Raw genomic sequence first — 22,251 nt, 5'->3', positions numbered from 1 at the left:
AATTTGACCCTGATCGGATAAATAGAACACAAGTTACAGTCTATATAAATCGGTTCAATCGCTGCCGGCAGCTCTGCTTGCTGCCTACTACGTCATCATCAAATCAACAGAGCACATGCATACACACACAGACGCAACGCTACATAAACTGTACATATGTGTATGCGTGCGTTGCTTTGCTTAGGGAATGAGGGAAGAAGAAGAACAAATTGTACATAGTATGAAGAGTAAAATTGTTTTGTTTGTATATTAATGAATTGAGTTGCAGAAAAGAAATTTTGAACATGTGAAATTATTATTGTCAAGGACTGCAAGGGTATATAAACTTCGGCATAGCCGAATTTAACTTCTTTGATATTTTTTTTCTGATATCACCAAAAAATGATAAGGATAAAAATTCCATTCTGATAGTCCTATTAAGCTTGGTTTTTAAAAGCGACGCAGTTTAATAGATAAAACTATGTTAAGTAACTGGATTTTTACACATACACATATCTCTTAAGTATCCTTGAGAAACTCTCCTTATCCTTGAGAAACTGGTACGTTAATTAACTAAATTTTTACAGATACAAACGTCTCTCAAGTATCCTTGAGAAGCTGGCCAAGTTTAACACGTTTAATTCATTTCAATATAAAATAAATTTGATTTAAATATTTCTGGAAATTTACTTTCACACTTCCATTTTGAATTTCATTTATTGTCAACTTCTAAGTAAATTTGTAGCTAAAATTCTATCAATATTAGTTAAATACCAAAAGTTTCTAAAAAAGTTTTAATTTTAAGTGAACTAAAGCCGTATACTCAACACATCTTTAAAGTGAGTATCTAAAAGACTTCCTTAAATTTCCTTGATTAAAGATGATTAAAGAGCAAAAACTATCTTCGAATTTGCTATGACCTTAATTAAAATTGCTTACCTTTGGTTTGGACTCTTTTACTTTTTCATTCACATCTGCCTTGCTGTGGTTATTCATATACATTCATATGTACATATGTACATAAAGTTCATAGTCATTAATTCTGCCCGACTGACTGTATGTGATTTATATGTTTTTGCCTTTTATTTTATTCGGAGAATTTTTTTTTTTTTTTTTTGCGCAAATCTCTTTTAATTATGGTATAAATATATTATGAATAGTGCAGAGGTTCTCTAGCTTTTCTCCACCCACCACCATCCACCTCTCGCCTTGACTTTTCCTCTGTGTTGAAGGATAAACTTTTGCGCCTAGTTGGCGTCTCTTTTTTTTTTTTTTTTTTCTTTTGGCAAAAATGTTTCTCTCACTTTAATCTTAAGGCATAAAATTAATTTCATCTGACGTGGTTTTCGCTCGACTGAACGGTTGTGTCTAAAAATGCTGAGCCGCAGGATATGTTGTGTAGGTAAGTAGGTCCTGGCCTCTCTGTTCCACAGCTGCTGCGATGATGGCCTGCTCTTTGGCCCCAACTCTCCTGTGGGACCCATGAGCTCCCCCCTGTATTATGGCTAATTAAATATTTGTGCTTGCGGCAAAACGAAACTGTCATTGTTGCCCTCAAAAAGTGAAACTTTCAAGGAAACAGCAACAAAAAGAAAAGAAAAAAACTACAAGGAAACAAACTTAAAGCTGACAACTGAGACAACTTTTGCCATGTTTCAGCTGCTGCCCATCATCCCTCCGAAATTCCTGCGGTTGACACCGTTTAAAAAACAATTTCCTCTTGGCTCGCCAATGTAAATCGATTGGTAGATGGGTGGGTCCTTCTTTCTTTGACTTTAGCTTCCGGCGTCTTTTTCAGTATCCTTCACGTTGCATTTGCCTGCAGCATTAACCGGGTTTCCTTTCATTTACTCTTGGTTCTCTTCGTTTTATGCCATGCATACTAATTAATAAGGATATAGACCATCTATTTAATACTCTATAAGTGTAAAAGTTTTACTCCCAGCCTTATAAATATCGTTTCTTTTGTCAATTGCATTGCAAGCTCTATAGGGAAAAAAATCAATCAAAATTGAGTGCCAAAGTGTTTGGCGTTTAATTGATTGCTTCAACAGCATAAGAAAAGCCAAAAGGAAGTCATGAGGAAAGACTGCAAAGTAAGCAAAAAAGACACTAAAGAGAAACGCATGACTGGATGGATGAATGAGAAGGGGAGTGGGATGCTTGGGTTGATTCAAAAGCAAACGAATCCATCAATGCCAAATGGCTGGAGTCAAGAAGATTTTAAATATGTGCCAAATTGAAGACTTAAAAGGTGACAAAGTGTTAATCATTTCATAAATGAATCATAATTAGAGTCATTTAAACCAATTTGAAGGTATTTTCCACAGAAAACCACAGCAAATTAACAAATTAAAATGACATGTAAATAATTTGATGAAAATATTAACTTTAAAGATTCTGTAAGTAAAGCTGGGGGGAGTTTACTATGGATTTAAGGTTTCATTATTCATATGTATATGATAAAGCCTTTTGTTTCCATCTACTTGTCTAGACTCATAAAATGGCAAAAGAAAGAGTCGAGAAACTCCCTCGGCTTGTGGTTATTCTAAATAGTTTGTACTTAAAGAAACTAATGTAACTACTTACTTCATAGGGCTGTAAAGCAAAAAAAAATGTACAAAAAAATGATGAAAACAAATAGTGAAATTTTTTATAAGTGCCGAAAAAGTTTTCTACATTGTAAATAGAGAAATGAATAATTAAAGCTGGAATAATGATAATTTTCAACCATATTAAATAAGTTTTGAGATTAACAAAAGCATCAACATTAACATTCATTTTAGAAATTGAGAAACAAAAGTATGAAATATTTCCTTAAAAACTTAAGTTGAACCACATGCATTTAAGCTTATACTTTATAAAAGGACATCGTCTCAACATTCTGAAGTATCTCACAAATTATCCATCCACACAAATATTTTAACAACATTTCGATTGACATAATGTCATTCATCTTTCTTAAATTTTAGCCATGAATACCTGTCAAACCTTTCAACCGAAAGAAAATTGATAGTGAAAGCTAAAACTAAGTTGAGTGCTTGGTTTTCGTTGAAAAACTTCGGCTTAAAGCCTTTATATGATATTTCAAGATGCAATTTTTCTATATACATGCATATATCGACAATTAGTTGAGTATATTTTGTTTTACAATTACCAAACTACCATTTAGTGAAGTATGTTACTTAATAAGGAGCACATATTGGCTCATCTTCTTAAAGAAGGATAAGCTAGACGAATTTCCATACAAAAGTGTTTCAAGTACATTGTGTTTACCTTATGTTTAAGTAAAGGAAAGTACTTTAAATATCATTAAACTTTAAATTTTTGTATTTCATATTTTATATAAAATTTATTTATTGTGTTAGATAAAAGAAAACATAACAAGTATGGCATAGTGTCTTCTTGGTTTTATTTCAATTCAAGGTGTCAAAAATAAAATAAACTTTAGTCAAGTAGTTCCATTTATGTAAATAATGAAGAATTTTTTCAAGAAGTTCTTAGTTAAAACAATAAACTACCAAGAAGTACATAAAAAATGTAATATATTAAGACAACACAATAAAAATAAAGAAGTAAAATTAAAAGAAAGTCAAGTTTTTAATTCTCTTCGTTCTTATTTTCTGAAATCTTGAGTTAAATAGACATTTGGCACACTTAATTCCCAAGTACATACTTGTTGTAAGTACAATTACAAGTATCTACTACCTAAAAGAAGTTAACTTAAGTATGTAGTAAATATAGACACATCTGAATTGAAATTGCAAGTTTAATAAACAATTAGTACTTAAATCAAAACTAAAAGAAGCCTCAAAAATCTCTTTAAGTTAAGTAAGTGCGCCAAAAATAATGCCTTAATGTCAATTGAAATAGTTTTCAAGTATTTTTGTGAGTATTGCAGTTAAATTAAATTGCTCAGTTGACGAATTTTTTTACACCAAACAAGTTTTTACTCATTTTAAACTATTTACGAAATAATTTTCCCTTATTTTATTGCCATTTTTATGACTGCGTTATTCATGCGTTTTATGTCTTTGAATTTTTCTTCTTTTTTTTTAACGCGTTGACATTTCCAACTTTGCTCGATTTCATTTTTCTTCGTTGCACTTTGAGAGCATTGAAATTTAATACTTTCAGCAGAAGTTCCTTTTGCTTTTTCCTAAAACTTCGTTCAACAATTTATTCATATTTCTACACCGCAGCAATGGAAACAGGAGCAGAGAACAGGGGGCAGGGAGTAGGGAGTAAGGAGCAGTAGCAGCTGCAATGACATTTTCCAGCTTAATATATGCAACAAGATGCAGCTGGGGGTTAGCCAAGAGAGTTAAGAATATATGTATGTATATAAATATGTGGCATGCACACCAAGATATGCCACCTTTTGGTGGAAAACGCACAAAAGCACAAGAATACAAATAAAGGATAAAGTTTTCCATTTTGCGGTTTGTTAAGGCATCCAACGGTAAATCAATAAACAACATTTCCAAGCCAAGTCAACTTACTACGGCTGCTAATTGGCCCATAAATAATATAAAACAACAACAAAAAAAATATAAGCTCGGTATGTGTAAAGTAAATTTTCGCAAAACAAAAAAAAAAAGAAAGTCTTGGTTTATCTAATAATACTTTAAAGCAGATTCCATGAATAACCTTTTCGAATAAACCAAACCAAATGTTGGCCTTTAAATATCCATTTTTGCGTGTGGCTTATAGAGAAAGTTTTATGTTTCCTTCTTTTGGCCACTTAATTGGTTTTTTGAGGGTGGCTTTACCCTTAGCCACAGAAACCTACAAAACCATCAGATATACAGACAAAGAGAGATGGCAAGAGGCATGAGTGGGATAGAGAGATAGAGAAAGCGGGGCAAGCGGTAAATGATAACTTTGACATCATCTTTTTGGCTTGCAGTTTTGCACTTTTGCAGAACGAAACGAAAAGAAAAGGTCAAGAGCACTGGCCAAAACTTTTGACCATCTGCTACAGCTAAATTTTTGAATCCAACATCGACTTCCTTTGCTCTTTCACTTGGTTTTACCCAAAAATCTATATGTTTATATTAATATATATCTCAGTGTCACTCTTTCTTATTTATTTTTTGCTCTTCCTCTTATGACTGTCGTATTAGCCAAATGACAAGTGAAATATATATACACATATAAATAAATGTATTTATTTTTCTTTCATTTGGTCTTTGATACCCTGGAAAAGTGGCACTAAGAAAGACCTGTTTTCATTTCCGATTCCGAATGTTTTTGTCGCAATTAGCAGTAGAATAAAAAATTCAATATTAAAAAGTTATGCCGAAAGTGTTCTGAGCTTAGCTTCGAAAACAAAAATGAGTCAAATTTCACTGGGAATGAAATCAATTTGAAAACTAAAGCAGGACTGAAATATCTCATTTCTTTCTTGCTCCTTTCTCATTTCATTGAAACAAAAGCTAATACTTCTTTTATTGGTTTCGATTAACTGATTATATGTAGTTAGTTTTATATCAAATATTTTTAAAATTTGCAGTAAATTAAAGTTGTTTGTTTGATATTAATAACATAATGAATTCTTAGAGAAGACTTTAGCCTCAGATCAGCTGTGTTGTTTGATAACAAAAAAAACTTATCCAAGGTAGATTAAATCAGCCTAGGACTCAAAGAAAAACACATTTTCCAGCCTTATTCAAATATGTTTACTTTTTTTAAATTAATCATAAAAAATTTGGGTAATGAGATTTTTAATAAAGTATTACATTCAATCTCAACTTTATTCTAACCAGAACATTTTTATGATTATTTTTCCATCATTGATTTCTGGAAACTTAAAGAAACTAAGAGTTTCTAAAGTAAAGTAAAGAAATTGCTATCCTTTAAGTACATAAAACTAAAAGTAACTAAAAGTTGTCAATTTTCTGTTGAATATTTGTGAATTTATTAGAATTTTTCAAAGCATATAACTCGAAACGTGTCTAGGAAGCATGATCTGGATATCAAAGTTTAACAAAGATTAGAGTCATTAACATTGATGAGCTACGATTTCTATAAAATATTTTTCTACTACAATACAACTTATAGTTCCAGTAAAGAATTATCGTTTAAAAGCCATTAGTTAATATGTACATATATATAAAGTTTTTGTTCTAAATAGGGTATAAAAGAGACCGCAGCATCTACATTAACTTGATTCTTGAGACTTTTCTCCCTTTTTTTTTTTTTTTGGTGCTGAGTGAAATTTAATTTATAAGCTTCAAAAGATACAAAATATGTTGCCTACCTGCCACTTTCTGGTAATTTCCGGTTTTCTCATGCCCCACAAAAGGAATGTACACCTTCTTTTGGGTTGAAGAAACTCTAAAAGGAAGAAAAAAAACCCAAAAGCCAGAGAAAATGTGTAGGGAGAAAAATCAACAAGTGTTGACATTTGTTGAAAACTTTTCTGGCCTCCACTTTTCTCACACATTTCTTACATTTTTGAGTAAAACTTTTCCTTCTTTAGATCGTGTATTTAATTGTGTTGTCTTTAATTCAATCAAAGGTAGCTTAAGTCGATGCCTAATGGAAACTAATGCAATTTGCATTTCTTCCTCTTAATGTTATTTGCTAAAATGTTCATCACTTTCAATTAAAGTCACTCACCTTTTGCCACCTTCATTTCAGTGTAACTTTTTTTTTTTTTTTTTTTTTTGGAAAACATCAAAAGTCTTCGTTCCCTTACAGACAATCCTTTTTTTTCCACTTCCAACAACAACAACAAAATGCAATAATTAATTGTGTTTGGCAAGCCCTTGGAAAAGCAAGATAATAATGCAAAAAGCATAGATATCGCCCATCACAATGGGCGGGGCCCATTGGCACAGGTGTGGCCACCGCTTTCGACCCGAAGACAAGCCAACATACAGGCAAGGCCTGCCACTGACAGCCAAGGCATAGACAAGGGCATCAGAAGTCGAGATAAGCAGAGAGCAAAAAAGCAAAAAAAAAAAAAGGGCTTTTGCATTTTTTGGCTACCTTTTTTATGCTCTTACCAAAAAGGGTATATTCATATTGCTTAGAAGGCTGCGAATTAGAGAAAGATTACCTCGTTTGAGTCCTTTTTTCTTAACTTTTGTTTTAAATCGAATTACCAAATCAGATTCAATCAGATTCAACTCGATTAGTTAACCATTTTTACATTTCTTCCAGCTTGAAATTGATGGGTAGAAAACGAAATTTTAAGTTTCATTTCCAAATGCATTTTGGATTTACTTTAAAAATCCTCTTAAAATAAAATTTGGGGTTAAAATGTATTTAGTTTTCTTTGAAAAATATTCCAAAAATATAGTTTTAGAATAGACCAAACGCCCTGAACACCACACACATAGGATTCGTCCTGCCCTGAGCCTGCGGATAGTACCTAATCCTAGCTTCCATGCTTTTTTTAAAACTTTTGTTAGAAAGTGTACAAAAACTTCACCATAAAAGATAATAGAAATTCCAAATTCTTTGCTTATTTTTATGTTATGGCGCTTAAGTGGCTTACTTGTTGGTTGGGTTTCTTGTTATTGTCGCATTAGGACTCTCCAAATTGGCTGGCGTTTTAATTGGCACACATTAAGTTGGGACAACGAGGCGTATAAGTGTTAATATGCGGTATGATTGCAACCTGGCAAGTGGTAAAAGTGTTTTCGCATGAAAATTTTGTATGAATTTTCCATTTGAATGGCAACCATTCATCTCCATGATAAATGCTCTATATCGGTATACAAAAATATAAATGCTCGATTTCTCACATACTTCATCTTGCTTTTGTGTAATCGAGCAAGGCAAATCAATACGCACAACAATTGCTATAGACCATTTATAGATATTTTCGATTTCTTCACTCGAATGACACGGCATACAGCAGCACTCAAAGTAATTTGATACCGAGCAAAAAGAAAAAAAAAACTTTTCTATGGCTTTCTAGTCATTCCATTTTTTGTGTCAACGTTAACAAATTTCATATTTTCGCTGGAAAAGTTGCGGGGTTTATTCTCTCCCTTTTTTTGCCTCTTGTGCATTTACTTGTTGTTCGATTTACAAAATTTCTGTTGCTGCTCAGCCTGACATTTCTCACATTTCCAATTACATTTTCATCGTAAGCGCTTTATATTCTTTGAATCCGAATGCTATGGTACTTATTAATGTCCTTCGAAGGATATTCTCACTTTGGCAAAGTTTAAATACGTTTGATAATAAAAATATACAAAACGAATCGATTAAGTTGAGTAGATTAATTAAATTTTAATAAATATTTTAATGATAAATTTGAGTTATATCTTGTTTTCATTCCAGAATAGTTATTTCGATAACATTTTGTCTTCCCTTTCGGCACCAAATTACTCTATTCAATTGACAATTTTCTTACCTAAATATTTTTTTTATAAATCTTAAGTATATTTAGAGTATTATTAACTTAAAGTAGATAAATTTGTTGCTGTCAGTAAATTTTAAGAATTATTCTTAGCAAGCAACTTGAAGAAAGGGTGAACGACATATAAATGGAATGTAATAAAATTTATGTTGAAAATAGATTTTAAATTATGGTAATTTAATTTTCATGACTTTTTTTTTATTTTTGCTAGGTATCTTTTGGGTTGACTAATGTTTGTTAACTTAAAATTCAGTTCACACTTGCTTATGCATTGAAATTGGATTCATAGCCATATGCATGGGGAAATATTTAAACAGAATTTATTATACAAAAGTCTTTTTTTTTTACTTTTCTGCCAATTCTCTGTATCTCTTTTTCTCTCGCTCTCTCTCTCTCTCTCTCTCTCTCTCTCTCTCTGGTTCATCGTTCTAGTAGTTGCCTCCTTTCGTCATCTTTGAGCTTGTCAACTTAAAATACAAAATTTAATGCTATTCTGGTTGGCTTTTGATTTGACTTCAGAGCTGAATATCAAAGCGTCTTTCCCTGCCTTTCACATCCAGATATGAGCAATATAGACATTGATTGCATTAAGACTATGGGGATGCAGATGCAAATGCTTGTGCTGGCTCATCTTCTATTGACCGCATCTTCGATGGAACTATATCGTGTGCCCCTGCATCGATTTCCCTCGGCTCGTCGTCGCTTTGAACAGTTTGGCATACGGATGGAGCGTTTGCGTTTGAGATATAGTGTGATGCCACGTGATGGAGAGAAATTGAAAATGGAACCACTGACAAATTACTTGGATGCACAGTACTTTGGACCAATTAGCATTGGGACACCGCCGCAGATTTTCAAAGTCATCTTTGACACGGGTTCAGCCAATCTTTGGGTACCTTCGACTTCGTGCTCTCCCGCATCTGTGGCCTGTATGATTCATAGTCGTTTTAATGCCAAAAGATCGACTAGTCATTATCCTATGGGAGCTCCATTTGCCATACATTATGGTTCGGGAAGTTTATCGGGTTATCTATCAAGAGATACGGTTCGTGTGGCTGGTTTGGAGATACAGAATCAAATTTTTGCCGAAGCCACTAAAATGCCAGGTCCAATATTTTTAGCTGCCAAATTTGATGGAATATTTGGTCTGGGCTATCGCAGTATATCAGTGCAACGCATCAAACCTCCTTTCTATGCCATGATAGAGCAGAATCTCTTGGCCAATCCGGTGTTCAGTGTCTATCTAAATCGAGATGTGGCCGCCAAAGAGGGTGGAGCTCTATTCTTTGGTGGCTCTAATCCACAATACTATACTGGCAATTTCACCTATGTTCCGGTAAGTCATCGTTCCTATTGGCAGATCAGAATGGATTCGGCTCACATCAAGGATTTGAATCTGTGTGAGCAGGGCTGTGAGGTTATCATAGATACAGGGACATCTTTCCTGGCTATGCCCTATGACCAGGCCATGCTTATAAACAAATCAATTGGCGGCACACCATCATCCTATGGAATGTTCTCCATACCCTGCGAACAAGTGCCCCATTTACCCACAATGACATTTCAATTGGGGGGTAGAAAGTTCCATTTAGAAGGACGTGATTATATCTTCAAGGATACCTATCAGGATGGCATTGTGTGTGCCTCGGCCTTAATTGCTGTTGACTTACCTTCGCCCAGTGGTCCATTATGGATATTGGGTGATGTGTTTCTAGGCAAATATTATACAGAATTCGATATGGCTAATCATCGAATAGGATTTGCCGATGCCAAAATGTGAGCTCAATAATTTTGAGTAAGCAAAGCGGAGGAGAAAATCCATAATTCATAATTTATTAATATTTTCAAAGTTTTAATTAGCATTGATTTTATTTATTATATTTATTTTATATAGCTTTCATTTTATGAAGTTTTAATAACAAAGTATGAAATGGGAATTAGGAATGAAGAACAATATTATTTCTATATGTTCTTAAGAATTAATTAGTTGAATTAGTTACTTACCACACTTAACAAGTAATGGTAAAAAAGTAATTTAGTAATTAGTTTCAGACAAGTGCAGTAAGAACAAAAGATGCTGAGGAATTGTTAGTTATCTCCATGGTATTATCCCGCCCAGCTGCTTCTAATCATTCGCGAATCTTTCCAGAATTCTTTGTCTCTTCTGATTACAAAAGACTCCTATGTCGTGAGAGAATGAGTCCTATTCTATCTAGTCATACATTGTTGGGGTCTTATAAGTGGGGGATAGTTGTGCGCTCTTCACGAGGCCTCCTAACGATTTACTGATAATCCCTTCTTTTAATCAATTTTGACTTTTTTTAGAGTTATATATTTAATCATAAATGGCTAAAGTCTTGCATTTTCTTGTTGTTTTGAGCATAAGAATGAATCCTTTTCTAATTTTCTAGTAAGCAAGTATAACAATCATTTTAAATTAACAAAAGCTATCTAAGGTGATTCCAGAGTGCTGAGTGGGTTCTTATTTTAATATTAGTTTTCGTTCCATACTTCGGTTTTGGCCATAAACCATTTCATTTAGTTATAACTTTTACATGTTTATTTTGTGATCATTGGACCAGGCCGCCTTAGGCAATCTTTGGCCTTAAGAAAAAGTCTTCTCGGCAGTGTCCTTTGAAGTCTTTGTCTTAAATCAATAAAAAATGCCTTGATCTCTTGATTTTAGTAAACTCAGTTCCATATAATAAAATTATATATGAATGAATTCATTAATTGACATGTTTTTAAAGCTTGAAAACAAAATTTGCCCTAAATCTGCTTTCCTTTGTTTCCTTTGTGTACCTTTTAAGGCTAGAAGCTAATGAATTAGTACTAGCTGCTATCGTCTTTGGCTATGTTTAAGTTATCCTATTATATCACTGTAAAGATTGGATCAATACAGACCTTAGAATTTATTATCCTGTGAAAATGTTTTGCCATGTCTATGAAAATCCATGCAGTCTGTAAATGTAAATGGGGCTTAGAATGTATTTATGAAATATTCCGCTTTATTTATTTTATTTCTATATTTTTTTTAACAGCCCCATTGCTCCCATTAACGAGCATCTGTTGACTCCTGTTAAATTTTTGAATAAGCTGCGTCATTTAGTTTGTTTTTGACAGCCAAATATGCCGTGAATGTTGGAGCAAATAAAAGGAAATCACACCAAAAACCAAACCAGCTGTCGAACCAGGTTTGGTTTGTCAACCAATAAATTCATGGCAAGGTTTTCTTTATAATCCACATTTATCTACATATAGGAAACATGATGAAATTTCATGCAAAAAACTGTTCTTAATAAAAGTAGAAACTATTCCCATTAAATAGAAATACTGCCTACAGGCTTTATGTTCAATGGATTTTGAAGTCTAGTCCATAATATAAGTCTTTATTTCAAATATATATATGACTTTAATTTACAGACTACACAGACATTTGATTGATACAATAAACAAGAAATCAATGAATTTAATTTGTTATTTTGTCAGTGTAGCGAAAAATAATGATGGATGCCTTTCGGCAATCTGTTGCTATTTTTGGCAGAGGAGCAAAAATCAAAACAAGCATTTTATTATTATTTTATTACCTGCTCCTCAATTTCGGCAGTCTTTGAAGATGAGCCGCCTCTAACCATCCAAGGACGCCCACTCAGCGGCACACACATACGAATATATAGATATGTACATGTATTCCCCTTGCATTATCTCTGACGTCATTGTCCGTGGTCCGTGGGTTGGTTTGAATTGGGCTTGAGCCTACACTCTTGAGTTTTCTTTCAGTTAATGAAAAATTGCTTACAGGCAATACGCTGAAAGATGCTGTTAGCATGGCAAAAAGATAAAAAGTATTCAAGTTTAAGCAACAGAGAAAAGTACGGGATGGAGTTGAAGTTGAAAGTGTCCTTTCGCGTAACTTTCATTTGGCACTTACCAGCACTTGCCATTTTTTGGTGTTTTCGCTAAAAGTTGTTGGCTTTAAAATGAATAAAATAAATCGCTTTAACTTTACGACTGAGGCTCGGCGGTGTTTGAATTTGAATGGTCCCCGGTTTTGGTCGCTTGTCCTGTTTTTTGTTTATTTTTTTCCCCCCTTATTTCTTTCTTTTTCTCTGTTGCGGGTGCGTATCGTTGCGGCTTTTACGAGATGCCTGCAAATTTCTTATAGTTAGTTATGTATATACATACTCACACACACACACATATGTACATACAAATATACTTTTTGCCGTATTTTTTTATAGCCACGCTTCGTTTGCCTTAGCCGCCTTTTCTTTTCTTACTTTTTTATATTTCTTACTTCTGTTTGGTGGCGACTTTTCTTTTCAAATTGACCTTTTCTTTTGGCTTTTCCTTTTGGTTTTTCGTTTGCTTATGCTGTTGCTTTTGTGGCTTACATGGCCCTTTATTGATACTTGCCTGAAGGCGCAAACTGCTTTTCAGGAGGTCTTTTTATAGGTCTTGTTTCTTTTTTTCTTCTTGGTCATGGTCTACACAACTCATATTCCTTTTCTTTTCGAATTTTGACACACACACACATTTGTGGTTTTTCTTTTTTTTTAAAAGAGAATGCGGGAAAAAAACTGTTGACTTTGCTGGCTTTCGTCTATTTTTATTTTGTGGTAGATGAGAGAAAACTAAACCTTAACCTTTTTTATATATACCCTAAAGGTGAAAGTTGTTTCTAAAGGTAGCTTAAGCTGCACAAAATGCATTTTTAAATTGTTAGCCAACACTGGTGATTGGTGTGAGCAAATCTTTATAGGCAGCATTTGCTGCTCATAGATCTTAGTTACTTTTCAATCCCTTTTAAATCAAATTATATATTGATTCTACCTTGATTAGCTCAAAAGTATAAAGCTTTGCTGCTTGGTTTTAGTATTCGTTGATCAACACTGCACATTATAAATTAGTGTTTACAAGTTATAAGTAAATCGTAAATAATAGATGGAAACTTTTTTAAAAGCTTTTCAAAAATGCTAATTTGTTTTTTCTCATTCTCTACAAAAAAAAAGAATTCAATTTACTTTTGAAATTGAAAGAATTTCGTTTATAATTCAATTACCTAACATTACTTTCCAAAAATACATTTCTTAAAGTTTAACTATTCAGCTGAAGCAGCATTTCTCAAATTTCAACTTCACATGAAATAAACCTAGGGTATTTCAAGCTTTTAATCTTATTTTTAGTATCCCTTTTTGGCTGTCACTTGTAGCTGTATAACAAGGCTAAACGAAATTCCTGCTAAGGCATTAGTTGAGCAAATAAACCCAAATAATGACTGGCCATTAGGCAATTTGCCTAAATTGAGCATTTTAGCATATCTTAACTGAAACTTTTTCGCCATAGGTACAAACACTATAATGGCACATTCTTGGTAAAGCCTTTATCAATTGTATTGCTCTACATAAAAATGAAAATCCTCTTGGTTTTTAGATTTTGTGAAATGAAGAGACGAGAAAGAGGCTTGAACTAGGTTGTAGTACTGAAAGCGGTTTTATCGAAGCTTTTTACCATTTAAATGCTAAGCCTTTGACTGACAAGCCAGAGGCAGTCAGAAGCAAGCAAGGACTCTGACTCAACTCGGTTTACAGTTACTGTATTATTGTGCAATGACAGGATTCTGACTCTGCTTCTCAGTCCTTGGTGCTTGGTACTTGCTTCTAGGGGTAAAGAATTTACCTCCTTCCGTGCTGCTGCATTGCTCTGTCAACTGGGATTTGCACAATCAACACGAACTACGAAGGGTAGCGACAACTGGAAACGTTTCTTTCCTTACTCAGTTGTCAAAGTGCTTTTTATCGATTCGAATTAAATTGTTAATAAAACAAAACAAGGGAAAAAGAATTGGAAATAATATGTATGTATGTATGTACATGGTACATAGAATAGGATGAATTTCAAGTGCCAATTGAAAAATGGAAATGTAACGAATCATAAAAAATGGAAAGTAGCGGCAACTACAAGATACACAACCACACACACACACACACACACACACACATATCCTACACATAAAATGGTTGTCAGGATAATCGCCATGGCAGCTTTCGTTTCGGTGCTCATTTTGCCTTTTGTTCTGTCGCCTGACAAAAGATTGCCCTAACCGCCTGCCACTGACAACAGCAACAGCTACAGAAACAGGACCAAATCGGACGAAGGACAAACAGGACCCGGGGACCAGCAGAATTAAATCATTCGATAAGATTATGCAGGCAATTTGTGATGCCAGCCAGCCAGCCCACAGCTCGGCCATCCACCATTGTTCTCTAACATGCTTACTCTATCGTGTTTCCTCTTTCATGCCTCCTGCCTAGCGTGCCTCCTCTATCATTTTTTCCCCATCTTTCGTTTTCTATGTAAATTTCATTTTGCCTCTACTATTATTTTTTAGCTATATTATTAAATTTTCCATGGTCTACCCAACAAAATTGGCCAACTAATGACACTCAAATCTGAGCTAATGAGTCAATAAGACAATTTTAAGTTAGCCTCTTATCCTTATGAACAATTTAGAGTATATAAGATTGGCTGTTGCCATCATGTGTTTGCTTTGGAGTTATTATATCATTTAATTACTCCATTATGGTCATCCTAAGCTTCTTCAATGCGCTGTCCTCTAGTCACTTGAAGGACAAAGCACTTTAATTTGAATTATTCTAGCCTAGTCCCTGCCGTGTATGTGGTTTGACATAGGCATTTTGACATTGGACATAGGCAAGTGCATTTCATTTACAGAACTTTTGGACATGAACATGTCCACCTGTCTCAGTTCTATGGCCAAAATGTCAATTAACTTGGCTTCGTTTTCGTTTTCCAAGCCATATCAATTAATTTACTCTCTTACTTTTGGCAAATGAAAACAAATACTTGAACTTGCCCCAAACCATTATGCTTGATGTTCTTCATGGTCCTTCAACATGTATATATACACACACTTATATATAAATTTGATATAAATGTACTTACATGTTTCAAGTATCAGCACATAGAAAAAAAAAAGAAGGATGGGGAAAAAAAAGAAATGACAGGAGAAAACATAATGTGTGCCACACATATCATTTATCAAAAATCCTTTTGTGTCTGCCAGGACTTGAAACATTAATCTATAAGCATCGTTTCATGTAAGTGGCCTCTCTTGATGGGCGAGGGTAGCTATTCCACTATCGAGTACCTAATAAACTGTGAAAAATCTCTCTATCCAAACTAGTCGTTGTTAAATTTTATAGTCAACTGATGCAATATGCTACTCCATATAGATCAACCTAAGCCAAGCAATGCATTCCATATGCGTATTGGTTATTAAAGCAATAAAACTTGCCCGTGATTGCATAACATTTATTCGTATCGAATCAATAATTGCGTCATTTTGAGTCTGTGACAGAATCTGTCCTCATTGTGGCGTCAACTGGCGCAGATTTTCAATAACATTTTAAACAATGCAAAGCACTTGTCGAGTTTTCTTTGCAAGTTGGGTAAAATTTACTCAACTTCTTTTCATAGAAAGTGGGTAGCTATATATTTTTGGTATAAAAACGAGTTGTTGGCACTTTAAGACACACCTTAGACAAGTTGTAGGTCTTTGACTAATTAGTTAACTGTAACTAACTCTAGCACTACTATAAGAAAGCATAGGAAGCCCAATTTGAAGAGAAGACAATGATAGTTTGTTAGCAAATAACTTACTCTTCTGAAGTTCTCATTAGATGAGTTGTCTAAGTGGTCCATTGTATTAGGAATTTGAACAGCGAGGATCCTAGTTTGAATCCCAGCCTAGTGTTTCGTCTTACAATTAGCCAAAGACTAAAATTTTCGTCTTAGCCGAAGGGCCACCATTGATAGTGCTTGTAAAGTATGGATGACCTAGCTTAGTTACTTATTCTATAAGTTTCTTCTCATCTTATTAAGCTAACTTCATATTCTATTACACTACATCACACCAATAATGAAACTTCATAGAGACAGTTTGATAGCAATCTGAGGTCGAGGACAACGGTAAGCTACATATATTTTCTTCAGAACCATTTAAGAGATTTTCACGAAAAGGTATAAAAGAACTTAGTTTAAATATTCCCAAATTCCAGTCGAAAAATACCAAAAAAAAATACTTCATTGACAGTATGAATGTTAAGTGCATACTTTATAAACTGCTATTTTGAAAAGCTCTACACTATTTCATGTTTCGATGATATAATTAGTCAAAATTCATTATCTCATTTAACAGTTAAAACAAGTGTTGACACGTTGAGATGAAAAATATGGTGTTGACGCACATTTTTAACTTATGGTCATAAAAAATTTTGACTAAAAACTCAAAAAATATTGAATTATGCCTCATGTTTGCTCGTTGTTTGATCCAGAAATTTAGATTTCATTCGAGTTTTTACACTTTTTTCTGTGAATATGCAGCTTTCTCTTATTAGCTAATGAAGCTAGCAATATGTCAAATGGGAAACCCTAACCACCAGCTGTATATATAGGACCATGTGTAACACGAGAAACGATAGACCAGCAGCACAGATGCTAAGTCTAAGCCGCACGGAATGCAGGATGCTGACAGACATCGTTACCGGATAGTGCCTTACAGCAACTTATGTGAACAAATCAGTCGCAACAGCTAACAAAATGTAAAGTCGCGGAAATGCTCGAACATTTCCATTTCGAATGTCTAGCCTTGGGGAATCGACGAGGTATAGATACCTGGTAGCCTATCTGTTGAACTGTCTCCTGAATGCGGTCAAACGAACAATGTAGCAACTCTTGGCTTAAACACATATGTACATACCTTAACCGATTAAAGACCCCTCTACGAACCTCACCTAAGATATAAGCTTTTAGGAAGAATGTTAGTTTTATACTAAAGTAACTAAAATTTTTGAAGTGAAATAAAGGAAACCTTATATGAAACTCAGATGGTAGCTTCAGACTTGACATCTCATAAAGGTAATAAGATACTCTTGTAAACTCCTCAAATGACCCCCTTTTCAGCACTTTTGTTCAATGATTGAGTAAGAGGACTCTTCTACCCTAATATACGATGTCTTAAGTTAGGTTCAAAGCTTTTGAGAGCTATTTTTCTGAACATTGTTTTTGCTGGTCGTGCCAACCAGCATCGAATGTCAGGCGAAAATACAAAGTTTCAGCTTTTAGTTTCAAGGACACACACATAAACACACACACACACATATGTACATACACCCTTATGGCACGGCACATACGCTTCACATATCCTTCAGCCTTATTCTACTCATTGCTCATTTGCTAGTCATTTTCTAATAATCCTTGCCAGCCGGCTTTTCCGTTCAACTGTCAGCCACGGCGGCTGTTCTCATTTTTTACACACACTCAACACAAATTACACATACGCCGTGTGTTCGCCTTCAAGGCAAACAACGTGTTTGTTTACCTCGTGTGTGTCCGCCATTGTTTTACCCTCTATATATATATACGTTTGGCATTTTCATTGTTCGATTTACGACAACAAACGTGACAATGTTAACGCTAAATTGCACAACAAAAGCAACAACAAAAATCAAGTCAATGGCACCAAACTGATTTTACCCAATTTTTGTTCTATGTCTTAATAGTTTAGGTGCTTTTTGTGACTTGTTGGGCGAACTTTAGTCGAAGTCTTAAGGTCTTCTCGTGAAACAAGATATTCGTTTTGTCAACAAACAAAAGACGTTACCCTAAAGCCACATAAATAGCTAATTAAGTGAAAGCAATTAATGCTTAAGCTGGCTACGGATATTGAGAACCTTTATTAGTAGAAACTTAGACAGAATATGGCAAAGTAAATGTGTAACAATGCAGAAACTATAGGTTAAGATAACCAACTGTTATAACGAAAACGCTTTATTTTTTATATGGAAAATTGAATGTACATGTTAAGCGATTGAGATATTTAATAATACACAAAGTGTTTTGATGATCAAAATACATGTCAACCAAGAATAACGTATACGCCTAGTTAGGCTAAGTAGGCAAAATTAAGATGGAATGCAAATGAAGTTGATTGAAGGACATGCAGGTTATTTCAAGCATAGGTTCTAAGTGTGTTTTATTTATAGATACTAAACAATTAAAGAATGAAAACAGTCATTAACATTGCGTTTCTGATTCTTAAATAACATTGAACAACTAAAAGCACTTGACCTTTTATCCATGTCGCAGCAGACAACTTACTAAGCCTTTCCAACTCAAGAAATAATCTTCTTTTTAAGATTGTCCTCGAGCAAAAAGGTTTTTTGTTTAATTAACATAAAAATATAGTGAAAATTTATATAAAAAAAAAAAACTTATGATTCGCTTACATTCACTTGCGGTTTTCAACCTGTCTTAAGACTTATCATTTTCAAGCCACCTTCATCCTATTCAACTAAATGAGTTTTTCCTGGAAACAATCTGTCTTTGAGTCCGTAAATTGACATCGTTGAAACCTTAATTTTCTGATGCGCTAAAAACAATGTCAACCTTAATCAAAAATATATTTTTTTTCTATTTGTTAAATTTCACAAGAAATTTGCAAGAAGCGCCATTGACAATTTTAATAAATTTACCTATTCCTTGGCAAAGCATTTTAATCGTTTAAACTCAATTCTCAATGGTTTTAACTTCGTCATTTTGATACATATATGTTCTTACATTAAGGATATGTTCATATCCTAATGAAAGACAGGGAATAATCCTTATCGTCGTTAGTTCAAGAGAATTATCGTAAGACTCTAATATTGTCCCAAAATGGCTCCAGTCGAAGGCCCCAAAAGGAAATTGACGATTGCTGGTAAAAAGTTTACTCTAATTCAACTAGGCCTCTAATTTCTTCAAAGGATTAAAATGCTGAGTAACTGAGCAGCCTAAATGAAGTCATTTTGCTTTAAAAAGGACCTCACGGAAAAAGAGGGAAATCTTAATACAGTAGCCAACAAATAATTACAGAATTAAAAATCTTTAAAACCACAACCACAATTATCGATTATTACATACTTGAATTTAATGTGCAAAATAAGCTAGCTGTTTTAATATTAGATTTTGTGGTATATCATTAATAGTGTCGATATTTCACTCTTACAAAATGATTATCGGCTTTTCTACATGGCAAAAAAAAAAAATTTTACATTTTGTGTATTTTCATTTTATTAAGTCATTCAGCTGTCATTTCTCTCAGCTTTTGTGAGTATTTTGACTGTGATATGCATACTAATTAAGTTGTTCGAGTTGGAAAAGGTTGAACAAATGCCATACACACAGACACAATTACACACAAACACACACACACACAGCTTAAAATGGTTTTTCATTTTTTGGAAAATGCTGCATAATAAAGCTAATCAGGCATGGTGTCGAGTCCTTGGCTCGTTTAGCAGCTTAGTAAGGGGTAGAAAATTTGAATTTGAATTTGAATTTCACCAGACACAATGAGAATGTGTTAGTGAAAGACAGAGTGGGCAAAAAAGCGACGCAATTTTCCTGGCAGTTGGCAAATGATTTTTAGGAAGCAAAAGCTGATTACACTTTATTCTGGCCACTTTAAATGATGAAGTGCGGCAACTAGCCAAGAGTAGAGATGGTAGTCAGTTGGCTGAAACACCAACGAACACCAATTACGCCATCTGTCTGAACTGAAAATATGTTTGGCAAAACAAAAGCTAATTGCCGGGGTCTGTCTCTTTCCAATCCGGGTTTGACCACAAGAACAGCTTGTGCTTGTGGTTCGTGTTCATGTCCTTGTTGCTGTCCATTTCCTGGGTTAACCTCATAGGTAAACTGGTAACATGAACATGACATCTGTTTCCTCTCTTAACCCCCCCACATCTCATCTTACTTTGTGTTTTCCTTTCAGTGTGTCACTTCTGCTTATTTAACTGACAAAAAAAAGGAAAAAGAGAAAACTTTTTTGGCGCCCCGTTGTCAAAGTCATTTCTAGTTGCCAAACTTCCTATATCCCCCTTGCTCACACTCGGTCAAAGATTTATGTGAAATCGAAAAAGTTATGACACCTGGACAAAGGTAAACATAACTATAATTTACTGAGTTATATATAGCTAGATAAAACATTCAAGCCAATTGAAATGAAGGACTCACAAAACGGGAGAGTGTAATAATTTCGTCCATGACTGTAATAAATCGTTGCCAATATTTCAACTGATCTAGAGACGTTTAAAAAGGCAAACTACTGAGAGATCAAAGTAAAAATTTTAGTCGACTGAAAGAAGTTCGAAGATTATCTTGATTAGTTTCTTGACTAAATTCCTTCGGAATCATTTTAAAAGAATAATGCATTTATTGAAAAACTCCTTGATTCATTGTAACTTCATGAAAAAAGCGCTGAAAATTATATTGACTTTAGTGAAATTTCATAATTTTTTTTAAAACTTAGACAAATTTCTATAAAAATTCCTAGACAAGTATTTAAAAGATTTCATGGAAGACCTCTTCGGCAATTCCTTGTTAAAAAAATTTAAAATTATTATGGAATTTCTAGATTATTGCTTGAAAAAAACAATAATAGGAAATCCTAAATGATATTATTTAAGAATTGCGTCATAAATTCTTTTAAGAATTCATTAAACAATGTCTCAACGAGTTTATTATTTGAAATTTGTTACTTGGAAACATGGATCAATTTCCAGAGAAACATCTTGAAGAATGCATATAGGAAAATCTTAGAAATTTTGAAGAAACTTGAAGACTTACTTAAAAATTACTTGAAGAATTCTTAGAAGAATTCGTCAACTAATTGTTAACAAATGCTTCAAAGAATTGCAAATAGGATTCCCTTTCTTGAGAAACTTCTTTAGAAACTCATTGAGACTCCTTTCTTTATGAATTTATTAATGAATGAATTCCTTGATGAATTAGTTAAAGAATATTTTAATGAATGTTAATGAATTTCTTGAAATATTCATGAATATATGCAAATCTTGTTAAAACTTAAATTGCCAGCCACAAACTAAATCTAAACATATTCATAACGAATTGTGAATCAGTAAGTAGTGACTGAGTTTGCAGTTGGTGCATTTTGAAGAGGTTGAAAACATTTGCCACAATGCAATGCAAATCAACTGTCAGGTTAAATTGCAGGCAAAACATCTGGTCAACTGGCAAACTGTGAATTGTCCCCACTGGTTTGGCCTGAGTTTGATTTATGCACTTTAGACTTTTTGACAAAGTGTTTGGTTTCTGCTTCCGCTTTAACCCGTTCGCTCGGTCGTTCGCAATTCCCATTTACCCACTTCTCCCCACCACTACCCCACCTCACTTCGTCCCCATATAAGACAGAATGTTAAAGCCCGTCAGGCTACTTCCGCATTTGTGGCCATGCCAATTGCCCATTGTCCCAGTCATTGTTGAAGTTACTCCATGAAAGTTACTCGTGCATAGTTCTGGAATGACCTGACCATACACACATACCGATATACCATTTCTTTCTCCCTTTCTTTCTTTCTTTCTTACGTTGACTCTCAAGTTGAATTTTATGCTTGCCCGCTTACATTGAATTATATTGTGTATACACAAACATGAGTGTTTGCTCTTTTTATACCCTGTAATCAAAGGATGTTGAGAGTATATAAGTGTGCAGGTTGATTCTTGAAATGCAATTTCTGTATTTTATCTAATCTTGGCCTTAAATTAGAGTAACTAAAGTGCGGAAACAGGTACCAGCTATGAATCGATTTAGTTCCTTGTATTTATATAATACATTTCGATCTCTCGAAAAAACATATTTTTATCTTTTCAACTGGTGAAATTTCCAAATCGCAGACTAATATCCTTCCTGAAATTTTAAGTTTTTGAAATGTACAATATCGTAATCTTTTACAACCTATTTTCAAGTTTCCATCTGTTAATATTGCATTTATTGGCCTTTTGATTGTTTGGAAAATCAATCGTAA

The 22,251-nt window shown here is 33.9% G+C and overlaps 2 protein-coding genes across 2 annotated transcripts in view; both read left to right on the top strand.

Moving 5' to 3' along the window:
- Positions 1–1,277: 1,277 nt before the first annotated feature.
- The window catches only part of lms (lateral muscles scarcer), an 88,582-nt gene continuing 67,608 nt past the window's right edge, over positions 1,278–22,251 (top strand). Inside the window, exon 1 of the mRNA XM_068288892.1 lies at positions 1,278–1,381. Within this exon, the coding sequence (XP_068144993.1) occupies positions 1,354–1,381 (28 nt within the window). The 5' untranslated portion in view covers positions 1,278–1,353. The remainder of the gene's footprint in view (positions 1,382–22,251) is intronic.
- Positions 8,921–10,259, top strand: LOC137577313 (lysosomal aspartic protease). The gene has a single exon (XM_068290748.1). It carries the CDS (start codon positions 8,922–8,924, stop codon positions 10,137–10,139), a length of 1,218 nt encoding a protein of 405 aa, XP_068146849.1. The 5' UTR covers position 8,921; the 3' UTR covers positions 10,140–10,259.

This window comes from Drosophila tropicalis, unplaced genomic scaffold (assembly GCF_018151085.1).
Source record: "Drosophila tropicalis isolate 14030-0801.00 unplaced genomic scaffold, ASM1815108v1 contig_593, whole genome shotgun sequence".
NCBI classification, from domain to species: domain Eukaryota; kingdom Metazoa; phylum Arthropoda; class Insecta; order Diptera; family Drosophilidae; genus Drosophila; species Drosophila tropicalis.
Note: the sequence above shows the minus strand (reverse complement) of the source record. Positions and strands in the feature narration are given on the sequence as shown.